This window comes from Oryctolagus cuniculus, chromosome 4 (assembly GCF_051225735.1).
Source record: "Oryctolagus cuniculus isolate XC-2025 breed Fujian yellow rabbit chromosome 4, ASM5122573v1, whole genome shotgun sequence".
In the NCBI taxonomy this organism is placed as follows: Eukaryota; Metazoa; Chordata; class Mammalia; order Lagomorpha; family Leporidae; genus Oryctolagus; species Oryctolagus cuniculus.
The window spans coordinates 142,301,179-142,315,462 of NC_142870.1; the positions used below are offsets into that span (position 1 = coordinate 142,301,179).

At 42.8% G+C, this 14,284-nt stretch overlaps 1 protein-coding gene across 1 annotated transcript in view; it reads left to right on the forward strand.

Moving 5' to 3' along the window:
* The first annotated feature begins 364 nt into the window (after positions 1–364).
* The window catches only part of COPB2 (coat protein complex I subunit beta 2), a 34,612-nt gene continuing 20,692 nt past the window's right edge, over positions 365–14,284 (forward strand). Inside the window, exons 1-4 of the mRNA XM_008266237.5 lie at positions 365–463; positions 9,364–9,501; positions 13,720–13,806; positions 14,007–14,133. Of these exons, the coding sequence (XP_008264459.3) occupies positions 461–463; positions 9,364–9,501; positions 13,720–13,806; positions 14,007–14,133 (355 nt within the window). The 5' untranslated portion in view covers positions 365–460. The remainder of the gene's footprint in view (positions 464–9,363; positions 9,502–13,719; positions 13,807–14,006; positions 14,134–14,284) is intronic.

Sequence of the window (14,284 nt, forward strand, 5' to 3'; positions counted from 1 at the left end):
CCCGCTCCGCCCCAGAGAGCGCGCTTAGGCCCGACAGCGCGTCTCAGCTCAGCGACACAAGTCCACCCCGGCGGGAACTTCCGCGCAACGTCCCGTTTTTCCTCAATCCTTTTTTTTTTTTTTTTTTTTTCCGCCGTTTCCACGTCCCAGCCAAGCTCAGCCGCCCCGGGACACCTCCCGGCAGAATCTAGGCCACACCCCCCTCAAGAGGAGGCACCGGGTTGGCTCTAGGCAGTGTGGCAGGCCCGCGTTGCCTAGGAAACCGGGGCGGGACTTGGGAAATGACGGCAACTCCCCGCGCGGGATTTGCGCAGGCGCCTGGGCTGACCGCTGACTATCGCGAGAATCGCCTCCCGGAAGTTCCACGTCAGTAAGACGGCTGGTCAGCGGGTCGGTGGGTTTCTCAGGTCCTGCGTTGCCGGCAGCAAGTGAGGACGCCCGGCCTCGGACCGACAGAGCCATGGTAGGTCCAGACCCCGCAGGAGGGAGCGGCGTACCATCGGCTGCGGCCAGTTCCTTGGGCTCCTGGACTGAGGGCCGCGGTAAGCAGCGGTCTAGGCCGCCGCTGTGGCCGCCGCCCTCGGCCTTGCGGGGTCCGGGTCGAGTTTGGAGCCCAGAGAGGGGAGGGAGTGTGGGGCTTAGGAGACTGGAGTGGTTCTGGGAGGCAGTGCCTGCGAGTAAGGGGTTCCTGGCTCCTGTGGGACTTCACGGCTCTTGGCCGAGCTCCTGCAGTCTGCAGCGGGGTTCGTGGTGTAGGGAAAACATAAGGCGGCTTTAGTAAAACGGCTTAATTCTGCCTTTAAAAATGGTCACAGCTGATCTTGCAGTCCTGTTGGGCTGCTTCCTGTAGCGGGATGTGCTGATGGAAAACTAAAGCAGAGGAGCCAAGAAGAGAAAAAGTGAAAGTGTGTATGGAGGAAGGAAATGGAATTTCAAATGCTTTGGGATCCCGGGTGTTGGATTTCTAGGGGGAACGTTCCTAAAACCGGCCTGTTTGCGTTTGCCGGTGCAGTGCCTGGTAAGAATAGCGGTCATGGTAGCATCCTCCAGCAGGCCCCGAACTGCTTTCAGACAAGAATGTTAATAAGTAGTGCAAAGAGAGCCTTTCCAAAAGAAAGCGACAAAATCAACATCTTTATGCACCTTTTCACTTCTCTATTACGAAGCACAGGATCAAAGATTTGGGAGCTTGAGGAGTTCCAAGTCCCTCCTCTTGCAGTTTAAAAACAAAAACTCAAATTTGTACAAGGCTAATTGCCGTTGAGTTGGAGCTAAAATAGAAGCTGCCTGGTGAACACTGTGGCTGTTCCCAGAATGCCGCTGTGGGTACACTGTGGTGCCTTCACTCGCAGACAGCTCCCCCACACCCTCCTCATCCTGAGCTTTCTTGGGGCCCCAGGTTAAGGGCCCCCGGGCTGGAGACCCTGAGTCTCTCAGTTACACTGCTCCCTGTTAGCCACAGTCTGCTGTGGTGTGGGCATGCTGCGCTTGCGGCAATGGCAGTGGGCGTCTCTGAACAGGACCCTTGGGTCTGCCTTATTCGGCTTGTGTTGCAATCTTTGTATTTAAGGCTGCATTTTTCTGATGAAGCATTGCCTTCATTCTTCGATATATTTTAAATCCTTTGTGCAAAACACAGAGTGTGCATTTGTTTTCTCATTTCTGTATTTAGTACCAGCACTTTCCTAAACGTTTGCTACCCGATTCTCACAATACCTGAGAGAGAATTGTAAGTAATGTTTATGGTGTGACTACTATGGGCCAGGCACCATTCTTACTGCTTACCTCTGCATTTAATGTTCATTAGCATTGAGAGATATAGTGCTAGCCCTGTCTTACACAAGACAAACTTGAGAGACTGATTTACCTAGTGTTGCACATCTGAAATGAATGACGAAGCTGCAGTTTGAATCTAGTCTGACTCCATGCAGCTGGGTCAGGCAGGCTGTCCCGAAACCCCCGTATCCAAATATGAAAGCCCTGTGGCGTTGAAGGTGTGTGTAAGCAGTGACCTTGCTTTTACAGAGCATCCCCTGGGGAAAGCAGGAAGGGCGGGCTACACAAATGCGCCATGAATGGTTAAAATGAAGTCCTGTAGGGTTCCCTGTGAAATGGTATTTCAGGCTAGCATAATCATAAAGATCTTATTGGTGGCATTGGCATTTGAGCTGGGTTCTAAAAGCATCCAGCGTTTGGAAGAGGCTTTTAGAGGATCCGGTATGAGCATCTCGATCATTTTAGTCTCAGAGTGTCTTGTACGGTGTCTTATTCGAAGTGGCCGCCTGAATGTTGGGGGAAATCTCAGAGCCAGCTTTCGTGCCTGTGCTTTTTAAACTGGGATTTGTGTTTTGGGGGTGTGTAAAAAATATATGGGGATCCTTCTGGGTTCCCTGGCCCACTTCCTGGAACATCTCTTTCATAGAATAATCAATAGTTTTAAACATTTTCACACTAAAGCACACATGGTTTGTTAAGTGTCCAATCTCAGTTTCTACAGGAAGAGTATGAGACGTGCTGGCTTATGTCAAAGCCCCACCCTGGTCGTGGTGCTTTGTGTTTGTTGAATCTGAGAAGTTAAACTTTGTGGTAGTAATTAGTGGGGCAAGATTCAGAAATGGACAAAGTAAAGTATAAGATCTCATTTCCTTCCTGGCTTAGCAAGGAATATGATGGTGGTTTGACAGTAGAAAGTTTGAGAAGGAGGAAGATATAAGAGTGGAACCATTTGAGGCATTGCAGAGGTAAAGGTTTTTTCTTAAAAGTGGAGCAGGCGTGTATGAAGGTACTTCAAAAAGGGTGTGGAAAATGGAATTAGCAGATGAGTTTATTTTGGTGAGAAAAAAGTTTAAGCCCTTGTATAAGGGATTATTGAAAAATTTTGTGGAAATGTGTATTATGAAAAACATGCATGAATTTCAGTAGACTTTTCTCCACCAAAATAAACTTTAGGTACATTTGCCATGTACATGAACTTTAAAAAAATATATATATATGTTAATTTATTTGAAAGGCAGAGTTAAAGAGAGGCAGGAAGGGTGGGGAGAGAGAGATCTCTTCCATCTGCTGGTTCTCTCCCTAAATGGCCGCAACAGCCAGAGCTGGGCCTATCAGAAGCCAGGAGCCAAGAGCTTCTTCCAGGTCTTCCATGTGGGTACAGGGGCCCAAGGACTTGGGCCATCTTCCACTGCTTTCCCAGGTCACAGCAGAGAGCTGGATTGGAAGAGGAGCAGCTGGGACTCAAACTGATGTCCATATGGGATGTCGGCACTGTAGGCGGTGGCTTTACCCACTAAGCCACAATGCCGGCCCCCATACATGAACTTTTTAAAGTGCTCAAAAGAGCACTTATAAAAATAAAAGTAAGAAAAAAGTTTGGAGTAGTAAATAATGCAAATTTGATAGAGATCCAGACAAATGAGTAAAAACCTTGTGAAGCATTTGCTTTGTGTCGGGAAATTACCTTTCTTAGATCTTCATTTGTGTTGAAAAGTAAGCCTAAGTTTCTGTCCCATTCATGATCATCGTGGAAGATTACAACAGTTAAATAGTAATTTAACTTGCCATATCAGCTTTTAGTTATGTTTAAAACCTATTGAAAGAGAAATATATTTTAAATCAGTCTTTCTCAGCCTACCTCTAAGAAAGAATTAAACCTCCTGCCCTAAATCATCATTGTTTGGGAATGAATTAAGTCTTGGGAGAGTTAAGAAAATATAGGTTGAGCAACACTAATATGAGAGCCATATTTTAGAAAATCTGAAACTTTTTGGGACAGATATGAGACCACAAGAGGAATATTACACACCTGACCTCAGATATCATAAAATTGCCTTCAGGCTGTGTGTGAGTGGGTACTTCCAAAAGTTCATGGAAAGTGGAATTAAGAGGAAAGTTGGAATCCAGCAGGTTAGGTTACTGCTTGCCTTCTGGCATCCCATATCAGAGTGCCTGTTTGAGTACTGCCGATTCTGCCTCAGCCAATTTCCTGCTAATGATCCTGGGAAGGTAGTAGAAGACGGCCTGGGTGCTTGAGCCCCTGCACTCATCTGGGAGACCAAGATGGGGTTCCTGGCTTCTTCCTGACTGTTGGAGCCGTTTGGGGAGTGAACCAGCAGATGGAACATATGTCTCTCTCTCTGTCACTCTTTCAAATAAGGCTTTTTTTAAAAAAAATGAGGTGGCCATTTGGCACTGTGGTTATGCTTCGGACACCTGGGTCCCATGTGAGAGTCCCTGGATTCTAATGACTCTGCTTCTGCTTCCAGCTTTCTGCCAGTGTGCACCTTGAGAGGTAGCAGGGGATAGTTTAAGTACTTCGGTTCCTGCCTCCCATGTGGGAGACCCAGGTTGAATTCCAGTCTCCGTCCTGGCATTGACTTGGCCCACCCCTGGCTGTTTGGAGCAAAAAATTTTGAAATCCGCACATGGAGCACTCTTGAAAAAGTTCATGGAAGTGTATATTATGAAAACTGCATGAATTTCAAGATTTTTTGCACAAAAATAAATTTCTTTTAATTACATTTTTCCTTGATTTTTTTTTGAAGTACTGTTACATAAGATGTACGTAAAACAAATGTGAATTTCGTGTTTAGACTTGGGTCCCGTCCTCAGGATACCTCGTCATATAAGTACAAGTATTACAAAATATGGAAAACTCCAAAGTAGTACTTCCGAAACATTTCAGATAAGGAATTCTCAATTTGTAGTTAAATTGTTTTCTGTTCTGTGATTGAGTGATGAATCTAGTTTGAAAAAGACTGTTTTAGGCTGGCGCCATGGCTCAATAGGCTAATCCTCCACCTAGCGGCACCAGCACACTGGGTTCTAGTCCCGGTCAGGGCACCAGATTCTGTCCCGGTTGTCCCTCTTCCAGGCCAGCTCTCTGCTGTGGCCGGAGAGTGCAGTGGAGGATGGCCCAAGTGCTTGGGCCCTGCACCCCATGGGAGACCAGGAGAAGCACCTGGCTCCTGCCTTCGGATCAGCGCTGTGTGCCAGCCACGGCGGCCATTGGAGGGTGAACCAACGGCAAAGGAAGACCTTTCTCTCTGTCTCTCTCTCTCACTGTCCACTCTGCCTGTCAAAAAAACAAAACAAAAGACTGTTTAAACTACAAATTGAAACTTTATTATCTGAAATGTTTAGTATCAAAAGTGTTTGACATTTTGGAGTTTTTCAGATTTTGACTTATTTGTATAAACTATTTAACTTGAGATTCCCTAATCTAAAAATTTATATTAGAAATACTCTGATGAGTCTGCTCAGAAGTTTCAGACTTCAAGCATTGTGAAGCATTGGAGACTTTTGGGTTTTCTGATTGAGGATAAATAATCTGTATTAGTATTTTCTTAATCAGAGTATTTCATTTTTGATGAAAATGTTTCTAATTTTCTCGAGGTTCCTGTAACTTAAATGCATTAAACTATTGAATACATTCCCCTTGGCTCCAAAGGCTGTCATGTGGATAGAACTCTTACTGATCACCATTACATTTCCTATTATTTACTAATGTTTAAAAATTATTTTTTCTAAAGTAAATTTTTTCTCTAAAGAACTCCTTTAGTATTATGGTTACTAGTTATTTTAATTTAATGAATAATACTTCTTTAAAATATTTTTGATATGACACTCAAATCATAGATAGTATATAGTCAAAAAATTGTGATTTTATAGATACTTTAAATTTTGTTTACTAAATATTCTTAAGCCAAGGAGCTCTTTCTGACTACATATTTGTGGTATACAGTGTGATAATTTGATGCATGTGTACAGTGTATAAATATCGAATCAGATTCGTTAGCATTTCCTCCTTAGACATTATACTGTTTTTGATGAACACTCAATGTGCATACTGGTGTGGCACAGTGAGTGAAGTTTCCACCTGCGATGCCAGCATCCCACATCAGAGCACCAGCTGGAGTCCCATTGCTCTGCTTCCAGTCCAGCTCCCTGATGATGCTCCTGGGAAAGCAGAGGAAGACAGTCTCAGTTCTTGGGCCCTGCCACTCATGTGGGAGACTTGCATGGGGTTCCTGGCTCCAGCCTGGCTCAGCCCCACCCATTGTGGCTATTTGGGGAGTGAACCACAGATGGAAGATTTCTGTCTCTCCCTCTCTATCACTCTGCCTTCCAAATAGATCAAAGTAAATAGTTTAAAAACACTTATATGTACTTACAGGGTGCAGTGTGATATTTCAGTAGATGTAAACCAGGGACTCCTAAAGTTTGGTCTCAATCCTTAGGAGTCCCCAGTTACTCTCATAAGAGGTACACAGATGAAAAGTTTTCCTAGTTGTAAAACACTGTTGACCCTTTTCATTACGCTGATAATTGCACTGATGGTGTAAAAGTGATGGAAGGTAAAACTGTTGGCACACTGGTACCAAGTTGTACTGATGGTGTGGGTATTCTTCATTACCACATAGTTTTTTAAAAGCAGATTTCACTTCAGAATGTCATTAATGAAACAGTAAAAAAGTTTATTACATCTTGACACAAGTATCTTTTAAATGTGTGTGGTGAAATGGAGAGTATGCATAAAGTGCTTTTTTAAAAAATTATTTATTAGAGCTACACCGAGAGAGGTATCTTCTATCCATTGGTTTATTCCCCAGGTGGCTGTATCCACCAGGGCTGGACCAGGCCAAAGCCAGGAGCTACTTGTAGGTCTCCCATATCCCATATGGGTGGCAGGGGTCCAAACACTTGGATCATCTTCCACTGCTCTTCCCAGGCCATTAACAGGGAGCAAGAATGGAAGTGGAACAGCTGGGACATGAACCAGCATCCATATGGGATGCTGGTGCTGCAGGTGGTGGCTTTACCTGCTATACCACAACACTGCCTTATAAAGTACTTCTCTGTAGTGAAGTTTGATGGTTGTCTGAAGGTTATATGGTTTTAATTTTCAAATTTAACTTGAAACAGTGAGAAGCTGTGGTAGTTATTCAGGCAGGTTATTGGCAGACATTTTCTGAAAACAGAAGTTAGCTGGTTAGACGGTATGTTTTGCTGATAATAAAATTACACCTTTTAAGTTAAAATTAGAATTTTAGAAATCTATCACTGAACTTGATGGATTTATAATACTTAAAAAGTCTTACCATGAGGCCGGTGCCGTGGCTCCCACTTGGTTAATCCTCCGCCTGTGGCACCGGCATCTCATATGGCTGCCAGGATCTAGTGCCGGTTTCTTCTCTTCCAGTCCAGCTCTCTGCTGTGGCCCGGGAATGCAGTGGAGGATGGCCCACGTCCTTGGGCCCTGCACCTGCATGGGAGACCAGGAGAAGCACCTGGCTCCTGGCTTCGGATCAGTGCAGCACGCTGGTAGCAGCGGCCATTGAGGGGGTGAACCAACAGAAAAGGAAGATCTATCTCTCTCTCTCTTTCACTGTCTAACTCTGTCAAAAAAAAAAAGTCTTACCAGATGAGATTGATGAATGATCTTTGTTTAAAAAAATAATTTTGTTAGACATTTATTAGTCTTTTTTTTGGGGGGGGTGGGGCAGACAGAGTTAGAGACAGAGAAAAAGGTCTTCCTTCCATTGGTTCACCCCCCAAATGGCCGCTATGGCCGGCGCACTGCGCCAATCCGAAGCCAGGAACCAGGTGCTTCCTCCTGGTCTCCCATGCGGGTGCAGGGCCCAGGGACTTGGGCCATCCTCCACTACCTTCCTGGGCCACAGCAGAGAGCTGGCCTGGAAGAGGGGCAACTGGGACAGAATCCGGCGCCCCAATCGGGGCTAGCACCCTGGGTACCAGCGCTTCAGGTGGAGGATTAGCCTAGTGAGTCGTGGCACCGGCCCATTTAATTAGTCATTTGTTTGAAAGGCAGAGTGACAGAGGGGGTTAGGGTTTGAAATATAATACTTCCATCAGCTGATTCACTCCCCAAATGCCCCAACAGCCAGGGCTGGGCCAGGCCAGGGCCAGGCCAAAGCCAGGAACCCAGAGCTCCATTCAGGTCTCCCAAATATGTAATGGGAACCCAGTACTTGGGCCATCATCTGTTACTTCCCAGGTACATTAGCATGAAGCTGGATTGGAAGCAGAGGAAAAACTCAATCCCTGATGTGGAATGTTAAGCAGCAATAGTGGCTTAACCTCCTGGGCCACCAAATGTGATCTTTCAGTGCAGTATAGGCAACACTTGGAAGATCTGTATAATTCAATGGACTAGTGATTTCCTCAGTGCAGTACGTGATGTTACAAAATCCTTGCATGAATGAAAAGATACTGGCAAGATGCAGAGTAGACCAATCGATTTCAATATAACAATATAAAGGGTTCGTTGATATGATTTTAGGTTCTACATTGCAAGTAACTATTAAGAAACTACAACTTAACCAATTTTAGTATGATGGCAAAGAAAAATATTCTGTTATTTGAAAAACTATTAAAATGCCAGTCATCCAGCTACATATCTGTGTGCAACTGGGTTTAGTTTTCTTTTTGTTATGTGTCAACCAGAACAACAGCTCACAACATACTGAAGGCAAGAGCAGATATGAGAAGCTAATTATCTTGTATAAAGTCAGAATTACAAGTGTTTTGCAAAAATATAAAACATTGCTACTATCTTTTTGACTTTATAAAAATGTTAGCATGTTGTAATGGGTTTATTTTAAATTGAAAATATATAAATATTTTAATGTCTTGGTTTTAATTCTTAACGTGGTAAATATCAACAGATACTTATCCACAAAAACAAAAGCTATTTTTGTGTCCTCAAAAAATCTTAGGAGTGGAAAGGGGTCCTGAGACCAAAATGTTTGAGAACCACTGCTGTACACTTAAATATAGTGTTGTTTTTTTTTTTTGTTTTTTTGTTTTTTTGTTTTTTTTTTTTTTTTTTGACAGGCAGAGTGGACAGTGAGAGACAGACAGAGAGAAAGGTCTTCCTTTGCCGTTGGTTCACCCTCCAATGGCCGCCGCGGCTGGCGCACCGTGCTGATCCAAAGCTGGGAGCCAGGTGCTTCTCCTGGTCTCCCATGCAGGTGCAGGGCCCAAGCACTTGGCCATCCTCCACTGCCCTCCCAGGCCACAGCAGAGAGCTGGACTGGAAGAGAGGCAACCGGGGACAGAATCCGGCGCCCCGACTGGGACTAGAACCCGGTGTGCCGGTGCCGCAGGCGGTGGATTAGCCCATTGAGCCGCGGCGCCGGCCTTAAATATAGTTTAAAGTTTTGTCAGTATTTATACACATGAATGAACTAGTAGGTGCTATAGATTTGAAACTGTCAGCCATTTAATAAGAAAGTAAACCAATTGTTTTGTAAGAATGTTCATACAGTGTTTGTAGTTGAAATCTCAGATATGTTTTGTTTGGCTTAGCAGTTTAATTTTTAAAATATTGTTTCTCCTTAGCCTCTGCGACTTGATATCAAGAGAAAGCTCACTGCTAGATCTGATCGAGTTAAGAGTGTGGATTTGCATCCTACAGAGCCATGGATGTTGGCAAGTCTTTACAATGGCAGCGTCTGCGTTTGGAATCATGAAACACAGGTGGGAATTTTTAAGGACTTTATTAGAAATAAAGTGCTGCATTAGTCTGTGTTTATAATTAAAGAGAAAAATACCATTACAGAGTCTAGCAGCCGTATGCATGCGCTTTCTCAAGTAAACTGGTACAAAGTACTTTAAATAAAGAGAAAATACCATTATGAGGGTGTATCTTTTGGAAGAAACTGCTCTGGGCATTTTATATATGATATTTAAATACATTGATTGTGATTTAGGCAGTATTAGCTCTTTGAAATTTAGGGAACAGAGGCTTATCTGTAGGTCACTTGCTCTAGATTATGTATTTAATAGTTAATGTTATTTTCCATTATATGACTAATTTGACAAGAATGAAACTTTTAAATTGTATTTATTTTTTCCTCAAATGTTCCATGTTATGATGTGGAGATAATTTTCAACCAGCTGTATAGTTTATAGATTATAGTTATGGAGTATGTCAGAGAAATAGTTTGTCAACTTTTAGTTACACATATGGAAGGATGTATCTTACAAACTATCTGCCCTAATGCTTGACTCATTCTCTTTTGCCTAAATAAATGTTCAAGTTAGTTTGTCCTGTTTTCTAGTCTTCCTATACAATCTAACATTTTTCTTTCAAAGTGCAAAAATAGTATTGTATCACACAGGTGTTATGCATCCATCATAATTATACTCAGCAACTGAGGTGAAGTTCTTAAAGTCCTGATGAAATTCACATGTGAAAAATTGGAAGTGACAAAAATAGAGAACCAGAGTCAGAAGTGAACCTAGAAACACTCATTATAACAAAACAGTGATGACTGCCCACTAAACCAAGACCCCTTCAGTGACATGTCCTACTCACCAATGTTTTGTTCTTTGCTGTATCCCAATGCCTATAACATTACTTCACACTTAGTAAATATTCAGTAATTATTTGTTGAACTAATAACGATGCCGTTTATCACTAGTTCAGAATTTCTGTGTTATGCAACTTCAGATCTTCATATTAAGAATTCATTTTGATTTTGGTACAGATAATACGCATACTAACTGGTGCTTTCTTAGGGAGTGGGGATGTCTGTTTCTCCATCCAGATGTTCAAAACTTATCTTATACTTAACATATGTCGGAGTCCTTGTTTCAGCTCCATTTACCTCTCAGCTCTGTCCTTTCACTCCTGTGTGTTCTAAAACCCAGGTGTACTCTCTTTTTCTTTGGACGTTACTGAGTATACCTCTATTTACCTGAGTTATCCGTCCATTTTGCTTTCTTTTTCTCATTTAGACCCTTCTGTGCCCCCTGGATGAGTCCCCTTTCATAATTAATCTCATTGGTAATGTTGTGTGTAATTTCCTTCCTTCCCCCAAGACTGGAGGTTCTGTGAGGACAGTGATTTAGCCTGGTCTCATTTCCCACTGGTGCTCCAGTGCATAGGCACTGCCTGGCCCGGTGTCAGGCTCATGGTGGATACTCAGCATGATCGGTGTATCTGCGGTTATACCTGCTTCTCCCCCCACCCCACCCCCACCCCCATAGAAATTATTAGCTACCCATGTATTATCAGAGCAAAAATCTTGAGAGTGGAAAAGCCTTTTGAAGTCAGGTCAAATATGCTTTGAATTTCAAATAAAGTGCTACTATATATATATATATATACTCTGTGAAGTAGTGGATACAATGATTTAAAAAGAAACACAACATTTTAGGATTCAGTGCCAACCTGCAGGTTAAATTACATTGGCTAGCCTTTTAGCCGTGCTGAGTCTCTGTTTATCTAAAATGAAGATGATATTTTTGCCATCCTTCCATCACATGATTATCAAGAAGATCAAATAAAAGTAAATAAAATTGTGTATGAGACCTCTAAAGTAACACGCAGATATTAGTCATTGTTTTCCTAACTTACGTTGGGTATTCATTGCATTGAGTGGTAGCTCTTCCTCTTCTGTAGCTCTCAAAATGTGGAGACTATTTTTCATGTCATCCTTGCCAGCCACTGTACCTAGAGTGGTACTGAGCCATGAGTGTTTCCTAGATTTGTTGGTTCCCTAGATTTGTTTTTCTGCCGTATTGTAGATCACCTGTTTTGTCTGCTCTCGGTGTTAGTCCCACATTCAGCTGGTTGTGGCTGTACAAGTTATGGCTGATGTCCTCTTTCATTCAGACTTCGTGGGGTCTTTGGAGTCTGACTTACAGTGATTGTGAATCAGTCCCTGTTTTTTTTTTTTTTTTTTTTTTTTTTTTTTTTTTTTTTTGCACATGGTTAATCATTAAGTAATATTCTTATGTTCCTTAGATATATCATTGTTGCTGTCTGGTACAGAAAGAGGGATTGAGAAAGGATAGTTTGATTTTGTGGAATTTTGAAGAGCAGGCATCAAAGTGCGAGAGAAAAAAGGCACATTGATCTCTGTTCTTTCCAGGAGATTCTTATAGTTTTCTGCCTTTATCGTATGTACATAATTCCATTCTGAGCACCTTGAACGAACATCTGGCTCACCTTGTAAATTAATCAGCTTTTCCTTTCTATAACTAAAATATCAGAGGAGTGGGCATTTGGCACAACAGTTAAGGCTTCCCTTGGTGTGCCCGAATCCCCCATGGAATGCCCAGATTTAACTCCTGGCTTTACTTACATTTCCAATTTCTGCTGATGTGGACCCTGTGAGGCAGTGGGGAAGGGTTCAAGTACTTGGCTCACTGCCACCCACATGGGAGACTCAGACTGAGTTCTGGGCTCCTGGCTTCAGCCTAGGCAACCCCAGCTATTTCAAGCAGTTGGGGAGTGAACCAGCAGATGAAAGATCTCTTGTTCACCATTGCTGTCTTTGCTTTCAAATAAATAAAAATAAATAAAATGTTAAAGGTATATAAATAATTCAGTACCTGTGAGGTGCTACTGAGGAAGACTGTTCATTTTGGCTTGCAGTTTTGGAGGCTCACAGTCCAGCTGGGCAGCCCCCTTAGTCTGGTGTCTGATGAGGGTGGAGGTTGGCAGTCGCAAAGCATGTGAGGAGGAAGTATACACGGCAAGTCAGAAGGCAGGGAGAGAACCACTGAGCCTCACTCAGCTTAGAAAACCAACTGACCTGAGAGCAAGCTCCCAGTGACCGAAGACCTCCCAGGAAGCCCACACCTCCCAGACACTGTAATTGGCTCAAGTCTCTACCTTTAATCCATTAACCATTTACATAAAATGTTAAGGACCAAACCTTCAGTATGTGGCCCTTTGTGGGTTTTTTTTTTTATTTTTTTAAAAAGATTTATTTATTTATTTGAAAGTCAGAATTACACAGAGAGAGGAGAGGCAGAGAGAGAGATAGGGAGGGAGGGAGGGAGGGAGGTAAGTCGGTCTTCTATCCGTTGGTTCACTCCCCTGTTGGCTGCAACGGCCGGAGCTGCGCCAATCCGAAGCCAGGAGCTTCTTCTGGGTCTCCCACGTGGGTCAGGGGCCCAAGGACTTGGACCATCTTCCACTGCTTTCCCAGGCCATAGCAGAGAGCCAGGTTGGAAGTGGAGCAGCCAGGTCTCGAACCAGTGCCCAAATGGGATAACGGCACTTCAGGCCAGGGTGTTAACCCACTGTACCACAGCGCCGGCCCTAGTGTGTGGCCCTTTGAGGGATATCCAAACCATTACCTAACCATGATATCATGTTTTCATACTTACCAAGAAGAAAGAAATAGCATTTACATGAAAGCATATTGCTGAAATGTACAAAAGAATTACACCTATTTATGAGTCCCTTCTAAGGGTTTAAATTTAAAAGAAACTAAGAGCTAATTCATTCAGCAAATACACTAGAGTATGCCAGCCACTATGCTAGCTTCTGGGTACACAGTGCTGAATAAGATTTCTGTCCTTAGAAAACTTATGGGGAAGATTGAAATTAAACACATAATTATGAGGTGCTGTGTTGCGAAAGGGGTCTGTGTTTCCACGGGTAGGTTTTCCAGGCAAGGGAACAAGAGCAGAGGTGAGCAGGGAAGTAAGCCAAGGCTGAGGTTGGAGAGAGAGGGAAGGCCGTGGCACAGGGGATCTGGAATGCCATATTATGGATGTTTGCTTGCTCAAGTATTAAAAGATGACTATTGGCCATTTTTATTGGAATGCTGAGTTTTCATATTTTAGTCTGAGAATATTTTAAAATTAGAAGTCACCTAGTTCTTTTTTTAAATGAAATAGGTTTTTCAATTATTTTCATATGATTCAGTTGTGTATTCTTGTTAAATTTTAAAGACACTGGTGAAGACATTTGAAGTGTGTGATCTTCCTGTTCGAGCTGCAAAGTTTGTTGCAAGGAAGAATTGGGTGGTGACAGGAGCGGTAAGTAATATAAATTTCTAATCTTGTTTTCTGAATTGGTCAGTGATTGTGTAAATTAGTTGCAGCACTGTGATTCGAGTTCTTTTTGTTGATTAATGCAGTGTTTGGAAGCATGGGCTTTATTCCTTGAGCCTATAATATAGTTTTTTCATGCAGTTTAATTCGTAACGGGGATGACAGTTATAAATTTCCATTTCTAGGATGACATGCAGATTAGAGTGTTCAATTACAATACTCTGGAGAGAGTTCATATGTTTGAAGCACATTCAGACTACATTCGCTGTATTGCTGTCCATCCAACCCAGCCCTTCATTCTAACTAGCAGTGGTAAGAAATGATCTCTTGGTCATGTGCATCTCTTTGGAGAATTTGTTCTTTGTTTAAACATCTGTAGAAAAGCAAATTCATTTACCTGTTCATGAGTGAGTTTTAGGCAGATTGCCGTGAGTTCTAGTCAGTTTTATCTTAAGCTGTTTTG